Source organism: Gouania willdenowi, chromosome 18, assembly GCF_900634775.1.
Source record: "Gouania willdenowi chromosome 18, fGouWil2.1, whole genome shotgun sequence".
Lineage (NCBI taxonomy): Eukaryota > Metazoa > Chordata > Actinopteri > Blenniiformes > Gobiesocidae > Gouania > Gouania willdenowi.
This window is the reverse complement of record NC_041061.1, coordinates 9954806-9973055: the sequence shown is the minus strand read 5'-3', so window position 1 is coordinate 9973055 and position 18250 is coordinate 9954806. Positions and strand designations below refer to the sequence as shown.

General features: G+C 36.7%; 1 protein-coding gene and 1 long non-coding RNA gene across 2 annotated transcripts in view; one reads left to right on the top strand and one right to left on the bottom strand.

The window, feature by feature from the left end:
- Window positions 1-424: 424 nt before the first annotated feature.
- The window catches only part of LOC114480321 (insulin receptor substrate 1-B), a 59625-nt gene continuing 41799 nt past the window's right edge, over window positions 425-18250 (bottom strand). Inside the window, exon 4 of the mRNA XM_028474350.1 lies at window positions 425-3434. Within this exon, the coding sequence (XP_028330151.1) occupies window positions 3427-3434 (8 nt within the window). The 3' untranslated portion in view covers window positions 425-3426. The remainder of the gene's footprint in view (window positions 3435-18250) is intronic.
- LOC114480322 (uncharacterized) lies at window positions 12966-16511 on the top strand. The gene is made up of 3 exons (XR_003676085.1): window positions 12966-12985; window positions 15554-15620; window positions 16449-16511. It is a non-coding gene; the product is annotated as an uncharacterized LOC114480322 (long non-coding RNA).

Below are 18250 nucleotides of genomic sequence, written 5' to 3'. Positions count from 1 at the left end.
CTCTTGGTACATCTATAAGATGTGAGCTAGAGTGGAGTTACGGAACCATCTGTGCGCGAGGACGATACAAGAACCCATACATGTTATACAAAAGGAGGTGGGGGGAGAAAAAGGCACAGATTTATGGCGTTAAAATTAATTAAAGTGAGTGCATGGTATTCAAGCTCACCAAACTAACACCATGTTGGTTAAATTCTCATCGATTAACTGTTGGCAATCTCCCAACTTTGGGTGCAAATTGTTCTATTGATGGGAGTGAACTCGGGATAAAATAGCCAAAAAGGTGGCGAGCGAAACGATGGTCCAATCTTGCATCTTTGAGGACAACTTAATTCCTCCAACCCTATTAAAAGTGTTTACTTCCTAACATGACTTTAAACTCAGCTTTCACATTCGGAAATGAAAGAAACCACAAGTCGTGTCGTTTGTTGTTTGATGTTTTCTTTAGTCAGTTTCTTTCTCAAGCAACAGAAGTAAAAACTGTCTACATCAATGACCAAAAAACACAATATTTCCATTTAGTACCAATCCCTCAGGGGAACAGGAGGAGATAAAATGACTTAGGACAATAGCAGCTGCACTTTTCTGCATATTTTAACCAAGCAAGTAGTATTGATTCAAAAACAGGGGCAATGAGTGATATTGTGTAAACACTTGAAAACAGTTAAACCCGCATTTACTCCAGCTTTCCCCAAAAGAACCGGATATGTGACCAGCGAACAAATCCAAAATAGGGCTTTCCTGAACTACTTTGACAAAGTCAATGTGTTCATTGATAGGTTCCTGAGATGCTGCGGAGCGTGAAGGGGCTTTTAAACGGTTAGATGGTGACATCCATTCATCACTAATGAAAGCTTGCGTGCTTTGCTTTGCAACAACAAGTATCATTCTTCAAGCCCTTGGCAAGAAAAACCCAACAAATTGCCGAATTTTAGAGTATTTTCAAACATCCACCATTATTTCAGATAAGCTTTCCTTACACCACATCCTGTTCTGCCCCATGTGGTTTTACATGTGGCTCTAAAAAAAAAAAGTCATGTGACAAAATGAGAAAGTTCATGAACTTCCCAAGGCAAGCAGACCAAACTCATGAGTTCAATTTGTGTTTACATTGATTTACTATTATGTGGTTAGACATTAGCAGCTTCTCCTTGTTTCTCATTCATGTTGGCCTTTCCCTCTTTCTTTTCACGCGACTTATTCAATCAACCCTGGTTGAAGTCGTGGCAAATTCAAGGTTAAAAAAGTATATGCAAGTCTTCCTCTGTTGACCTTTATCGTCCAACGTCTCCGCAGCAGCAGACTGCGACATGTCTGTCCTTCCTCCTCCTCCCCGCTACTAGAGATTAAAACTTTCAAACAAACCAATGCGTCACGAGCACATTGCTTGGTTTATACTTTCTGTGCGGCATTTTTGGCACTGCAACAATAAAACGATCCGCTTACAGTAAAGCAAAACTCTTTCCCGGTTAGAGAAATGGCTGACGGTCAAGACATTTGCTCGACTATTTATATTTCATAACACCTGTACAGCAAAAATGTCCAAAAACAGACCAAAAAACAGTCTTGCAAAGACAATGATATTGGTGCTAGCTGCTAAAATGTATCAGAGAACGACAGACAGGCACTTAAGTGCTGATGCATCGACAAGAGTTAAGACAGAAAACAGAGGGAGATTGAAAAAAGTTGGAATTTTAGATTTAAAACAAACAAACAAAAAAAAAGGTCAAATGTTTGGTGATGTAACTGAAAACAAATCTAATACTGCGCCAGCAAATAAGCTAGCATTAGCATGGCTATTGATAGGGTTTCCCATCCTGCGCATTGTTCGCATCCTGAGATCGAGAGGATTAAAAGGAGACAATTAGAGCAAACAACAGCAAATAATAGGATTCCTTGGCTCTATATGAGGGCATTTAACGCTGCAGTCAGCAGGAAGGACGAGTTACAACCATTTCTTAATAACTTAGTCCAATTGCTGTCGCTAGCTAGTGAGCTACATCGATCCCTGCAACAAGTGCCTATGTTTTTTTAAGCCTTGTGGTTTAACACATTAGAGTTTATGTGTAAGGGTGAGTTAAAAAATAATAATTGAAAAGTGGCAGAAAACGGAGAAAGAAAAGGCTTTTTAAAGGATGCACAGGACAGTGAAGCTAATAGCAGCTATGCTAATCATATCACAGTAGAAAGGAAAGCTAGCAGGATGCCAGTACCATTATCATTCAAAAAATTGGCGCATTCATTTCATATTTGATTAATCAGACACGTTTCTGACCTGTAAATAGACGGAATAAAACGTTTTTTAAAAATAAAAATATTTGCTTATTTAAAGTTGCTGGACTTGAAACTCGAAACATAAAAAGTTTGTAGTGCGAGTGAATGGATTAAGTTTCATCAAATTAAACAAAAAATAAATAAATTTTTAAAAAAAATCACGAAATCTACTACACACCAGATTGTTATGGGTTGTTTTTAAAGGGATCCTTCACTGTTTTTACAAGTTTGGCCAAAAATCTTTAAAATGTACTTAATAGATTCTTATTATTAGCGAGTAAATCACAAAATGTTAAAGGACTCCCACCCTAAGGACTTCTATCCACAGGGTTTGTGTGATTTCAACAGTCCATTAGGAGAGCTCTTCTTCTCTACTTCATTTTCTAATACCAAAACGCAGAGTTGGAACTGCCGCCCCCTTATTTTTGGGGGTCACAACTCTCTTTTAACTTTTCCTTGTTTTTTAGAGCATCCAAAAGCAGCAAAAGTACATTTAAAATATTTTAGGCCAAACTTGTAAAAACAGCGGAGGATCCCTTTAAAGTTCAATAAAGTTGAAAAGGTCATGCCCAGAGTAAGTATGTCCAGAGGTCATGTCAAAAATATTGTATTCTATCATTATCGCATTGACTATCGCACCGTATGGTATCATGAACCCTAATAATGACACAAACTGTCCAATTATTTTCCATTATGAAATGAACGCAGCAATTTCTCACACCAGTGATCCCCACTAAAAACTCACAATTTGGACAAAATGGAAAAATAAAACAAAGATTTCAGCTATACACAACAGGGATTTGAAGTAATATGTAAATGGCTACAGTCAAAAAAAAAAAAATGAGGCACTTTTCGAGAAAATATACAACTATACATTTCTTTTCTTTTCTTTTTTTTTTTTTTTACACACTTCTGATAATTCATTTTTGAACTCTCCTCTGATTTGCTGATTTACAAAGTTGTCCTTTGGCACACGCATCTTTGTCGATTTCCACAACCGACTGGACGAAAGCGACGAGGGGGAAGAGAACGTTTTTCCATCAGTTTTTGTCAAAGTGCTTGAGGGCGGAGTTTAATCTCTCCATATGATTGGCCGGTCACAGAGGGAGAAGGCGGAGCTTCGGAGGTTGTGACTGCTTATTGGAGAAGATATCAGCACTCTGGAAAGAAGAACACAGAGAAAGTTTGATTAGACCAGTGTTTTTCAACCTTGGGGTTGTGATCCTATGTGAGGTCACATGAAATGTCTTGATTAAAAAAAATATATATATACTGTATATGTCATTCAGTTTACAACCTCTAGCTCAGACATGGGCAACAGGAGGCTTGGGGGCCACATGAGGCCCACGGTATAATTTTGTGTGGCCGTCAAAATAAACTAACAAAAAGATTAAAAGAAACACACACACACACATAAATATGAAACACAAAATGACAAGTAAAAATTAACTAAATGACTCAAAAAATACACAAAAGGACAACAGACAGACAATAATAAAACAAAATAAATCTAAAATGTGAACAGAAACGCACGAAATTACCCAAAAGTTGGACAAGGCAACTAAAAATGCACAAACATATCAGAGAAATGTATGAATTGACAACAAAAATACACAATGATTTAAAGAAACATGCAAAATTAAGGTAAAAAGCTACAAAAATAACAAAAATATATAAAATGTGAACAGAAATACACAAAATTAACTGAAAGTTGCACAAGGCGACTATAATTACACAAAAATAACAGTAATGTATGCATTTACAACAAAAATACACAAAATGATTTAATTTTGCATTTTGTTGTATATTTAGTGTTTAGAAGTACAGAAAAGGGGTAGAAAAGGGGCCTGTGGAGCTATAATAATGAGGAATTCAGACCCAAGCATTGCAGTTCTGCTTTATATAGACCACAACTGTATGATTTATATCTAAAAAGGAAGGATTTAAAGGCACGATATGTCTCCTTTAAAGAATCATACAAAATTAAAGGAAAAAAACCCACAAAAAGACAACAAAAATATATAAAATGTGAACAGAAATACACAAAATTCACCGAAAGTTGCACAAGACGTCTAGAAATACACAAAAATAACAGTAATGTATGAAATTACAACAAAAATACACAAAATGCCTCAAAGAAACATGCAAAATTAAAAATTAAAGAATATATATATACGTTTTAATTTTTTAATTATTAAAACAAGATACAATCTTAAACAACTGTATTCTATAATTTCACTTTCTCAAATATAAATTTAGTTCAAATAAAACAGTATAAAAATATCTGAGCTAATAATAATCAAAAAATGATTGTAGAAAAAGCAAATGTCTTTGGGGGGGTCAACAGATATTTGTGATATCGAAATGAGGTCACGATCCAAAAATCGTTGGGAATTACTGTATTAGACGCTGAATAAATAGTGTAGGAGTGTAAATATGACGTGCCTCTGTTATCACACTAAATATAAACACACACTGTAAGATATCTGGGTCCATCCTATCGCATTGAAAACATGGTGGAAATCTAAAATAAGGCCAGACAGTGGAAGAAAACACAGATTGAGACAGAAGGAGGGAGACAAAAAGCAACAGTAGCGAGAACACCTAATGCTGCGGGCGTCAGGTTAATCATGTGACTGCGTGCAAGGCGGCACGGGAGGAAAAAAACACATCACAATCCATGTCTGAACGCTTGACATTTTGAGCACAGGAGAAATCATGACAATGTCACCGTCCCAGTCTCAGATTGGAGGATTAGCAGAGACTCGATGGGACGTCGTTGTGCTCTGTGTTCACTGTAAAGCACAGGGACACAGAGCTGATTTAGGGGTTGGGGGTCCTTTAAATAGGGTATGTGAGAGGTGTGATTTATGTGGAGGACAAACTATGAAATATCTAAAGTATACAACCTGACACCACAGGCCTGCTACTCACAAAGGCTTTTAATGGTTGACATTTGATATAAATTACTATGATCCCAATTATTAACTGATGCTGTCAAAAAAAAGATGGCTTTTTTTTCTATTTTGGACCAACTATGTGATTTTTTTTTTTTTATTTATAACAAATTAAAACTACAAACTAAAATCATATATGGTTCACAAGTAGTCTTTGTACTATCAACATGCAGATTAAGCGTACATACCTACTCTCTATTCCTTCTTAAAATGCTATATTTCCTGTTTCTTGCCTGTTTTTACTGATGTTCTTTCTTTTTTCTGATATTTCTATGTTTTTATTTACTGTATTGCTGTTGGTATTTTTTAGCCTGCCTGTAAAGTGCCTTCGACTGTCTGGAAAAGCGCTTTCAGATAAAATGTATTTTATTATTATCATATATCTTTTGTAGCTATAATTGTATCTTATTTTTAAAAGATCATTATCATTAATCATATCAATGATTACTTTAAGTTGCTAACACGATCATTTATTTATTTATTTTTTACAAGATTTACAAGTTTTATGACGCATTGCACTGTTTTTATTGTAAAGTGTCCTTTCAATAAAATGAATTATTATTATTATTATTATTATTATTATTGTTATTAAGATAAATCCATATAGGTCTCATTAATCAATAACTCGAAGATAATTTGTTCAAAAAAACAGAAACATTCAAAATTGTCGCTAGAAACTTTGTTTTCATCTACGCTCCGTTTAATGACATTTTCTCGCATTGCATTGTGGGATGTGGAGTCGCAGAGACGCGAGCACAGCAATGTTTGGTAACGCTTTCCTTGAAGTTTTAGAGATAAGGCTGACATTACCCTGTCCTTATCCGTCATTAGCATAAATAAGGTGTCATTGTCAATATGACACCTTTGGAGCTATGTTGGCATTTTTTGGGTTAGGTGGAGGGATTTAGTGAGGTGAGGTAGCGTTAAGGGTTAGAGGTTACAGTAACGAACAACACTTAATGACAGCCTTCATGACACCTTATTCATGCTAATGACAGGTGTTATGTCATAGTAATGGCAGCGTAGTGTAGGAACAATTAGTTTAAACTGGCAAATAATGGGCATGACAAATCGTGAATGTGGTTTAATAGGCAAAAATAAGCATGAAATATGGTGAAAAGAGGTTCAAAGTGACAATAATGGGTCAACATGTGCCACATTAGGTGGGAAAAGTGGTGGAAAGGGTTTATTAGTGCCGAAAATGTCTTGAAAGTGGAAAAAATGTGCAGAAAATGCATTGAATTTTTAATTGGGAAAATGGGAGTAATGTAGCAGTAATGCATTAAAAGGAGCAATGATGAAAATCGGTTAAAATATGGCAAGTTTGGTGTACCGTAGTTGCAGAGGAAGGGTAAAAATAAGCAAAAATGGGCTCTAATTGTTCAAAAAATATTCTTAGTTTCCTGAAGGCATCTGGCGACCCCCTCACAGTGTCTCGAGACCCCAAATGGGGTCCTGACACCAAGGTTGAGAACCCCCCTTTTTTTACACTCTCCTAGAGTGCAAAAAAAATGCAGTTTTCCATTATGATACGTCATTCTATATGAGTATGGAGCATCTCACACATATCATTGGACCTCTGTTGGTCTGCAATGAACCTTTCAGTCTGCAGTTATCAGGCAGTCTGTAGTTATCAGGCAGTCTGTAGTTATCAGGCAGTCTGCAGTTATCAGGCAGTCTGTAGTTATCAGTCTGTTAGGAGGAGTTTTCTTTCAAAGCAGGTGTTCAGAAGGATGTACAGTGTGGAGCACAGCTATAGGAAGTTTTATCAGGCTTGGATTAAAGACTGAGGAACAGATGCTAAATAGTGGCCCATGGATCATAAAAACAGGATCATGAAAGGAAAGGCTTGACGATTAACCAAAGGCTCCTCTAACTGGGTTAATTTTTGACAGCACTCCAGGGTAACGCCTGCCAAAAAAATAAAAAATAAAAAAACTTCAAAGCTCGGAGAGACTTCCTCTCTCTCTCCCTCTTTTCCCCCAAAATTTCCCAGTGGCACTCCGATCGTATGAAGCTACTCTGTATTTACACGCCTCCCTCCTCTCTCCCTGATTTGCCTTCTTCCTGCTGCAGTGAGCTATATTTAGCCCCCCATCCCGAATCCTTCTACCCATGCACAGACGGAGCCCGCCAGCCGGCCACGCCGTGACCTAAACGGGGGAGCGACACAGCTTGAAAAACAGCAACGAAAACGAGCCAATCCAACCCAAAAATAAATAAATAAATAAATAAATAAAAAGACGGTGCTCTGGTCTGGCATGGATGCACAAATGCAAACTCTCCTACAACCATGCGCACACAACGACATGCTACAATTATGTGGCTGACATTCACTTAATAACGACCTTTTGCAAGGAAATTACACAGAGAGAGAAAAAGGCCAAATTACCCACGTCTCCACCTCATGATTCATGTTCCCCTTTATATGAAACTACCAGACTAATCAGATATCAACCTGCCCCACATCCTGACCCTGATGCGCGTTTGGATATTAATCTCATTTGTTTCATCATGTTGTCATTTGCAGGCAATAGTTTGTGCAGCGAGGCTTTTCTTTTTAAAACGAAACCTAGTCTACGTCTATTTGATGTCTCAATAAAGACTGAACGCCACCCTGTTCCCTCAGTCATAAATTAAGTATGTCACTCTGTCATTTTCAGTGGCGCTCCTGAGCGTCATGAGTCAGCAGGACAAGTGGTCACATCGTTTAACGTCATGTTTTTGCAAGGAAGAAAACTAAGCCAGGGCCACCATGAAGGTGATGAATGTAATGTGTTTGAATGAGGTAATAATAAATAAAAAAAACACATAAATTCTGTCATAATGATAATAGTTTTAAAAAGACCTGATATAGAAACCCTTTTTTGGGAAATTAAAACTTGAAATCTACAGAAGAGCATTAGGGTCATTGAAAAATATACCAAAAAACAAAAGGTCCAATTTTTTTTTATTATTAATGTTCTGAGAAAAAAAGTCAATTTTTAGATTAAAGTCAGGATTCTGTGATTAAGTACACAATTCTGAGATCAGAATTATGTGATGAAAGTCACAATTTAAAGATTAAAGTCCAAATTCAAAGATTAAAGTCTGAATTCTGAGATCAAAATCTAAATTGTGAGATTAAAGTCAGAATTACGTGATTAAAGTCACAATTCAAAGATTAAAGTCTGAATTCTGAGATTAAAGTCCAAATTCTGAGATTAAAGTCCAAATTCTGAGAAAAAGGTGTGAATTCTGAGATCAAAGTCAGAAATCTGCGATTAAGATCACAATTCTGAGAAAAAAAAAATCTGAATTCTGAGATAAGAGTCAAAATAATGGGATTAAAGTCAAAGAGTTGTAGGATTAAAGTCAGAATTCTGAGTTTAAAGACAGAAGTCTGGCTAAACAAGTTCGGATGAACTACGGCCGAGCCCACGGAACATCTCCGCGCTGAGTAGCACGTACCACGCTCCTGAGAATTCAGTCAAATATCTCGGTTCCACCGAGTAAAAAAAATGGGGCCCCTGTGGCACATACAGAGTAATGTACCCCATTTATATATTGGTATGTGTCAATGATTCGGTACCACCAACTGTCGCAAATAAATGAGAAATCAACTTTCGTTTTTTTTTACTTCTTTTGGGGCCCCAAATCAAAAATCCGGCTCCGAGCTTCTATGCGTACACATGCATAGATTATAGCTACCAAATTTCAGCCCAATACGTTCAGGAATAACAGAGGAGTAGTGATTTTAACTAGTGTACACAAGAAGAAGAAGAAAAACAACACAGTCAGTGGCGTTTTGAGTCCAGGTTGCTTGGCCTAAAAATATTGGACCACGTCTTTTTTTTTTTTTTTTTTTTTAATCTCATCCTCTTCTGTAGAAATCTGAAAGGACACCAAAAAGTAACGTGTTCTTTCTATTTTCATTTTTAAACAAAGCAATTATCTGATGCCTCACATTCAAGCAAAGATCCCCACTAAAGCTAATCTGTCGCGGCTCCAACTTGCCGACACGTTATACCACTAGAAACCAAATTCCTCTCAACACCTCTCGCCAAACTGTGACCTTTGACCCAAACATTGTGGGGACGTAAAGAACTTTCCTGTGGCAACCATAAAAGAATAAAACTAGATAAAAATCTCTGCTACAGCCAACATTTTTCCACAATGACGCCGTCTACCAGCGCTGTTATTTTACTTGATCCCATTAAATCCTCTGGAAGTCGGAGCGTTGCGACATGTGAAGTGGGATCCGACGTCAGGGCAGCTGCAGAAGAAGAACACACGCTGGCAACTGAACACAGCGGTGAGGCTCCTGTGTCACCTCATTTAACTTCCTCCAGTGACGCCACAAAGTCTGCCAGTTATGAAGATATAATGTTAGCGCTCTGACCACAGGCTTGGATTCCACACGGCTGATTTGTTGACGATGAATTCGGCACATTTTAATGAGGATTCAGTTCAGATGAAGAGTTTTTAAAGAGTTTTTTTTTTTTCCACTCCACAGTGAACAGACAAGTAAAGGAATGCAACACAACAATAATAAGTTTCTATGATGAGTTATTAAGTTAAATACTTTTTAGTGAGTTGATTATGATTGCTCACACCTAAACCTTTACTTACTTTTCAGATGTAATGAACAAGGGTGACCATGTTTTGATTTCCAATAATAATAATAAAAAAACTCAAAGTACTCGACATTTTCTTGAATCTACCTCGTAACGGCTAAATAAATAAGTTGTTATTGTCCATAAGGTTTAAAAACAAAGACTATTTGGTCTTTTTCAATCCATCTTGGACTATAGTCTCTCTTCTCTTTTCCTCGTCTGTGACAATTTTGTCAAAACAAAGTGGCATTTTTGATGTTTCCGTCATAAAATGACTGTAATTACATTATATTGGCTGTAAAGAGAAACTCCCTTGCTTTCAGAAACTGGTGGTTTCTCAGTTACAGTCATTTAAATTAACGTGTTCCCCTGGGAAACCCCGACATTTTATCTGTAAAATCCGGCCGGAACGGTCCGGATAAGACGTGAAAAGAGGACATATCCGGGTATATCAGGACTTACGGTCACCCTATAATAAACACATTTTTCCCATATGTATTTTTTAATAGACAGGGTTAGAGGGTTAGGGTATGTTTTCCTTTCATTCAAAGTTTTACAGATAAATATTCCTAGAACAGCAGATAAACAGATGAGTGCTAGTGCTGTAAACTTTAGAAAAGCTGCACTTTGCTACACTCTTAACTAGACAGGACACAGACCGAGCATAACTAGACTAGTCTACACACAACAGTGATGTTTTAGATATTAGTCGGACTTAATATACAAACTCTACCTAAAAACAGTTGGAAAGTATGTCAAAAATAACAATAAAAAGTTTAAAACCAAAGCATAGTACCAACATATAAGTGAGGAACAGAAACAAAGGAAAAACATTACAATCCATTTTTTTCAGGGTATATTTCGTCAAAATTCAGGAAGCGACTTATAACGCTGAGCGATTTATCCATGGATGTTTCAGCCAGTCAGTAGCACTATGTAGTGCGCTCTGTTGCAGATCCAAACAGCACTTAGCATAGCAGGCTAGCAGAAGCTATCAGAACTTATTATTATAATATTATTAGTCGTATTAATGTTTTCAGAAAAAAGTGAGAATTCTGGGGGGGAAAGTGAGAATTTAGAGATTAAAGTCAGAATCCTGAGATTAAAGTAAGAATTTCATAGATTAAAATCAGAATTTGGAGATTAAAATCAGAATTCTTCGAAAAAAGTCAGAATTCTGGGGAGAAAAGTCAGAATTCTGGGGAGAAAAGTCAGAATCCTGAGATTAAAGTCAGAATTCAAAGATTAAAGTTAGAGTTCTGTGGAAAAAAATTTCTGAATTTTATGATTTAAATCAGAACTTTGTGATTTAAGTCAGGATTCTGAGATTAAAATGAGAATTCTGAGAAAAAGGTCAGAATTATGTGAATAAAGTCAGAATCCTTAGATTAAAGCCAGAATCCTTAGATTAAAGCCAGAGTCCTGAGATTAAAGTCAGAATTTCAGAGATTAAAGTCAGAATCCCTAGATTAAAGTCAGAATCCTGAGATTAGAGTCAGAATTCAAAGATTAAAGTCAGAGTTCTGTGGAAAAACTGAGAATACTGGGGGGAAAAAGTCTGAATTTTGTTATTTAAATCAGAATTCTGAGATTAAAATGAGAATTCCGAGAAAAAGGTGAGAATTATGTGAATAGAGTCAGAATCCTGAGATTAAAGTCAGAATTCTAAGATTAAAGTCAGAATTCTGTGATTAAAGTCAGAATTGATAGATCAAGAAGAGAACCGTTTTTTTGCTACCAGATTGCATAATAAAAACCTGTGTAGAGAACGAATGTAGAAATCTGCTGAGTAAATATTCATTTAAACCACCCGATGTGAACTTTTATTGCACCATTGAAAAACATGGAACTCATGATTTACTGAATATAATAAATGATCTTTTAATAATATCCTAGTTGACGTATATACAGAGCATTGGTATCTATCTTAGTGAAGTGTAATCACAGATGTCTATATGTAGCGTTCACGCTGCAGCAACACTTACATCTTTTCTCAACAAGTGAATGTGATTCTTTGTGCTCAGCTCTTAGTGTTTAGAAAGTGTGATGGGGGGTGAACTCAGCACCTCTTTGTTTCTGTACATTCCACTGAGCTGCTGAGGGTGTGGAGCGGAGCACATTGGGTGGTGTTGAACGATAAGCAGCATGTGCTGCACTCATTACAGCTTCACACCCGCTCTGCTGCCGTCAGTCAACGCTAGCCAGCCACGCTAGCATCACTAGCAACAAGCGCTTTGACCAGCCGTGCATGCGTGGTAGGAGTGTGTAACGGATCTGTGTGCACACACCATGACGCTGGGTTGGTTGCAGGTGTTGCATGAAAAAAAGAAAAATACAACATACACATGTATCGCTCAGTTTAAGTATGAGTTACACGACCTGGTGGACGGAGGATTCTCACACACCAGAGATGATAGTGATGGTCGTACAACTGTAATTACAGCTTTAGAAACTTTTCATTACGTAGTGATGAGGGGTGTGTGTGTGTGTGTAGCCCCGTGTGTAGCACTGTGTCCAACCTGCATGTTACCCAATGATAACACAGCATGCATGCAGTAGAGTGTCACACCTTTGGATGAGAGTGCATCACTAAACATTTAAAGCTACTGGTAAAAATTTAAAAATGAAAATCTAATCCATTCAATAAAAAAAAACTAACTTTTATTGTGTCATAAGTATGACTTGGAATGGATGTCTTTGCAACTTTGATTCATAGTAATATTGCAATGCTAACAGCAAAATATTGTATTTTTAGCACTGTCTTTCATCTTAAAGTTAACGCAAACATTTTTCACAACACTTTGTTTTTTGTTACATTAATTTCTTAATTATTAGGGCCCGAGCACATTGTAGTTTTATTATTATTTTATTTACAGCCAAACGATCGCATAAACGCGTTTAAAAATTTTAATGCCTATTAGGACTGGCGAACAATTTGATATTTTGGGGGAATTGCACAAGTGAATAGCAAAATGACTGAATAGCGCCCCCTTGAAAATTATGTTTGCTCCCAGCTGGGACTGACGACATCATCACTGTGGAACTTCTACAAAATTCTATGAAATTCTGACATCATCACTGTCGAGAGTGATGATGTCAGAATTCTTCAGTGTACTGAAGAACTATTACTTCAGTACACTGAGGATTTCCCTGATCTGGGTAAGTAGTGCCATTTCTTTATACCACATTAGCACAACAGGGTTCTCAGCAGGGATTTTTCACAGCATAGAGAGGCGAGCGAGCACGACGCTTATGGTAGTTATTAAGAGTTTGCCAAAAAAAAATGAGTCATGGTTTAACCCAACCGTCATTCATAGTCATAGCACCACCTATTAGGGATGTAACGATTAATCGTAAGGCAGTTATAAATCAATTCATAGGTATCACAGTTCACACCGATGCTCTGAAAATTGAATCGTAGTACTTTGTTTAAACAGCAGAGGGCAGCAATATCTGTAATATTACGTGAATATCTGTAAAAGTCACGTTTTTCTATTAGCTCTGTCTGCTAGCATAGCATCTCTTCTTCAGTGCAAGATATCTGCATGCCAACCGACCACTGGGTTACCAGCGCCCTCTGCTGGTCCAAACAAATATCTGACGTAAATACAGTGCAGACTGGTTTTTTTTTTTTTTTAAAGTCCAATTGTTAAGGCACAAAATACATTTTCAGTTCCACTTTTAAAAAGAAAAAGAACTATTATGTAGTTTTGCATTGTTTACTATAGAACCAGAATTTAAATTAATAGACTTCTTCTTTATTTGTATTATTCCTTTATTTATTTCATTCAAAATTTAATTTTAGTTAAATTGCATTGTTTTGAATAGTTTATCAAAGGATTCTTTTGACAAAGAAAAATGAAAGGAAATAGTCCAGTACTTTCTATTTTTTTTCCCCCCAAAAAAATAAAGGAATATTTTTCAGTCATCATTTTTCCACAGCCCCATTTTGTAAAATAAATCGTGAGAGAATCGTATCGTGAATCGTATCAAGAGTTGAGTGAATCGTGAATAGTGAATAAAAAAAAAGTTCAAAGTAAGTCCAAAAAAAAAAAAAAAAAAAAACTCATAAAAAATGCTATCTTTGATCTTTTCCATTCTTTATTTGGTTAAAATCTAAATTAAATCTATAAAATTCAACAAAATCAATTAAATGTGTCAATTATTGTGTTTATGTACCGCTTTATTAGACATTATTGGGTTTATGTTATGACAAACATTACAGCAAAATGTGATTCATTTGTCAATAAAAAACTATTTAAGGAGAAAAAAAAAGTACAAATCAACATTGAATTGCAACATTGTTAGATTACTTGAAATGAATCCAAGCTTTTATTTTCTGGTCTAACCTGCTCCACACAAACGTGTGATCAAACTTCAAAAATGAGCTTTTATGTTATGCAACACTCCCAAGTTTAATTTTGCACAAAAAAAAAAACCCATTGAGGTTTATCTACTTTTTATATGTATTATTAAGTTATGAAAGGGTTTGACTTGAATCTTGATGCGTCTTTGTTTAAATGTATTATTTTAAGTCAAGAACTGTTCATTTTCCATCATTATTATCAATAATGTAACTTCAATATCAAATTATCAATCCTTATAAATGCTTTGGGTTATTAATGCATGTATTCTTTTTTTTAAATAAACAATGACGAGACAAAAAAAAAAGTTGTATAACATGACATATGCGTCTTATCAAAGCGATTAACCGTCATCACCTTTGACCAAACCATGACAGATAAGAGGCCAGTTTTTTTTTAAAATGTCAATAAACTGATCTTTATTATCTTCTTTAAACAAGTTAAGCTGTAAATTTGTGTTCAGTGATCAATATTTGAACTGTTTTTTGTGCTTTTCAAAGCATTTTCAAAGGTCCAGTGACCCAACACATGCAGCCACATGTTAGTGCAGTGTCGCTCATCCAGTTTAACCACTTAATGTCAATGCTTATAGCGACACACACACACACACACACACACACACACGTACACATCATCTTAGACAGAGGGTGTGGTGTCTTGGCCAAAGTGATATATGGAGTGAAAGCACTTCTGAGAAAAGCTCCTCTCAGAACGTCTGAGGCTGGTGAACCCGTTTCCACTTTCTGACTCCGACAAATAAAATGAAATAAGAAGCCGTCAAACTTTTTTATTACACTGACCGCGGAGAAACGGTCTTGATGGTTGAAATGTTCCCATTAAGCAGGACGACCGACCCTCATGTCTACTGCTAACATCAGTCTGTAGTCTGGTTTAAAGTCGTAAACAAGATAAACGCCCAGAGTTGTGACAAGGCATTAACGTCTGAAAGCAGATTATCTGAACCGATGCTCTACAGGCTTTAAAAAGCTAAGGAGAGAAAAAAAAGAGCATTTCTTTTAAACAATAGTTTACTTAAGAGTCTATTACCGCAAGTAGAACAAAGGTTACACAATATATTAAGTGTGCTACGATCAAAAAAGGTGTTCACTAAGGTTTTTATATTTAAAATTGCACAACAGAGATCACATTAAATTCACTCAAGTCATATTAGTAACTATGATTTTTCTCACAATGCTACCAAATCTCGTGCCACACAGTATTGTGGTTGTATGAGATTTGACTTGCCTTCCACTTATTTATTGATCGAAACACTTCCTTTCACGTTGAACCACCAGTTTTAAGAAGTAAACGAGGATGGAAATTTGTGATAATCTCTTTAAATGTGTTGCTATTTCTGTTTCAGGAAGTTGATTCCGTGATTATTTCTGTCTGGTTTCTGGGATGATGGAAAACCAGAGGCCTTAGATACGGTATGTTGACGCAACATCACATGAATTCACTTTAGATCAGGGGTGTCCAACTCGCTTTAATCTCAAATGGGCCGCAGATTATAGGAGGCGGAACAGGTCATTTTATCATTCATGCAGAATCTTCACTTAAATTTTCTAATTTGTGAAATAATTTGAGAAAAATTGTAGGATTTTGGAAAAAATGAGTGTAAAAAAAACCGACTGCCATCGTGTGATATACTGTAAACGTAGGAAAACACCCTCAGTTTCATTGAATTTGTGTATTTGGAGGGACTGATATACAGTATCTACAACTGAATTAGTTTGTCATTTCACAATGAGTCATGTTTTTGGTGTAATTTTTACTTTTTTTCCTGCGGGCCAAATTGGGAGCTTCGAAGGGCCAGATTTGGCCCCCAGGCCTCGAGTTTGGCACTTGTGCTTTAGATGATCAGACTACAAGTGAATAACAAATTTGTATCCGAAATTTCTGCAAGGCAATTTTTCTCAACTTTTAGCCTTCAAACACACGTTCTATCTATTTATATGTGGACGTCACCGTTTTGGAGATTTCTGCCAATCAGGGTTTGGTTAATAAGTTAGCACCAAGTCAGATGTACTCCGCTCCGCTCCTATAGAAAGTCAACGGTTAAACATCATTTCAATCTGACATTTTAGTGCTTAGTTACGTGTTATCCTGCAGTTCCTTGGACGTTATGATTTTATTCATCAGAAGACCAGGAACTTTTACGGTGGGATTTCTTCATTAGACTTAGCAAGAAACAAGGAATTGAACTTTAAAAATGGCCGTACCATCCATCTTACTACAGATCCATGCATGCCTTCCAGCTGAACAAGGAAAACACATAAAAACCGGGAAGTCTACGCTACCATGGAAACCACAGTATGCCTTTAACCTCCTCAAACCAGGTCAATGGAGCACTCATCACCACGTCACAGTTCGTCAAACATGTTGACCTCCACAAACGTAAGTTTATATTGCATCAAAATCTACTTAATTTCTACAATTAAAATGACCACACGAGACATAAAAACTTTGTAAAGATCTAGTATTCATGTCCGTGTACGTCCCATCGTCTGTTTCCACGATCAAAACCCACTTGAGAACCATTGATTTAACACACTTTGCGGGGTTTTTTGTTCCAGTTTTAGTTTGTGATGGGAAGATACTGTAGTGTAGATGTTATCTGAGGTTTGTTTGTGAAACTTCTGATCTGGACTTCCTTTCTTCTTCTTCTTCTGCTGAGAGAGGACTTTATATAATGTTCCTGTCTCACAGCCTCAGGACGGCCAGGTAAGAACTCACAACGACAGATGGGAAGGAATCTGGGTTCCCGAACAAATGCCCACTTGCCCAGTGTGTGTTCCACAGTGCCCCCGTGTGTGTGTTGACGTGAAGGCCGCGGTCCTGCAGTCTGACCATGAATCATGTAATTATTAATAGAAATCCCTGCTCTCTTCAAAGGCAGCTCTTGTTGGCTGTAGGTTTCTTCAGCTTGAGTTATTAAGGAGGGCATAGCTGTGTGTTTAAAGGGAATCACCCAGACTGTACATTAGTATTCGTGTGCGTGTGTGTGTGTGTGTGTGTCCCACTCGGGGAAAGATTTGCTCAAAGCGCAGCAAATATTTATCTTTGACTTTTCTAGAGGCCTCGCTAGCAACGCTTCTCCCCGTCTCGATTCTTCTCCAGGGCTCCAAAGACGTTTCTGTCACCGCGTCCTCGCCCCACTTTCCCCACTGAGCTTTACACTTTCTGTTTACACGGAAAAAGGTTTTCAAAAGGGAACCATTGTGGTTTGGAATGTGGTATGAAAGAATTCAAATGCGCACGCGCACTGAATGCCAAGTTTTTCTCAGTTAATTAAAAACTGAACAAGTCAAGTCAACTTTTATTGCTTTCAAGAGACGCAAATTTATGTCAATCCCCTGAACGTATTACAATACATGTCTAAATAATTAGTCGTCTCTTTTAAACGCTTTGACGGCTGCCAAAAAGTTAATTCACGGAAAAAAAATGCATGTAGGACGCAGTCGTGGGAACGACTTTGGAAAGAATTAAAGCTACGTCTAACATCATAGCCAATTCTAACAAACGTGCTTTTAGAGGAATTGTATACACTTATATAACACTTATTGAACACTTTTTTTTTTTTGACAATTTGAAGAAAGAAACATATTGTATTACACCCAACAGCAAGGGTCATCAACTGCATTTGTCCAAGTGCCAGAATTTACAAAAAAAAATCAAATCTTCGTATGAGGATAAATGCCAGATTCTCTTTTAAAATGAAAATAAACACACCATTTAGTGATTTAGATTCACTCGAAAGCGTGTGTAATCTGTAAAAGCTTTTGTTATGTTTTGTAAATTTAGGATAAAATGCATTCATTAACAGCAGGAAATGTGTGTCCTGCTTTAAGAGCAATCAGTAAATGCCTCTGAGGAAGACTGGCAGTTGACAGTCAAAACATGTCAGGAGATCAAAGTAAATTTCCTGAAAAAAGCTGTAAGAATAAAAGAAAACCTTAAGATATTATTAAAAAAAGAAGACAAAATTAACTTACTGGAATTAGCAACTGAACAAATCAGAAACTCGTGCTGCAGCAGCTGATTTTATTAGTTATAGTTT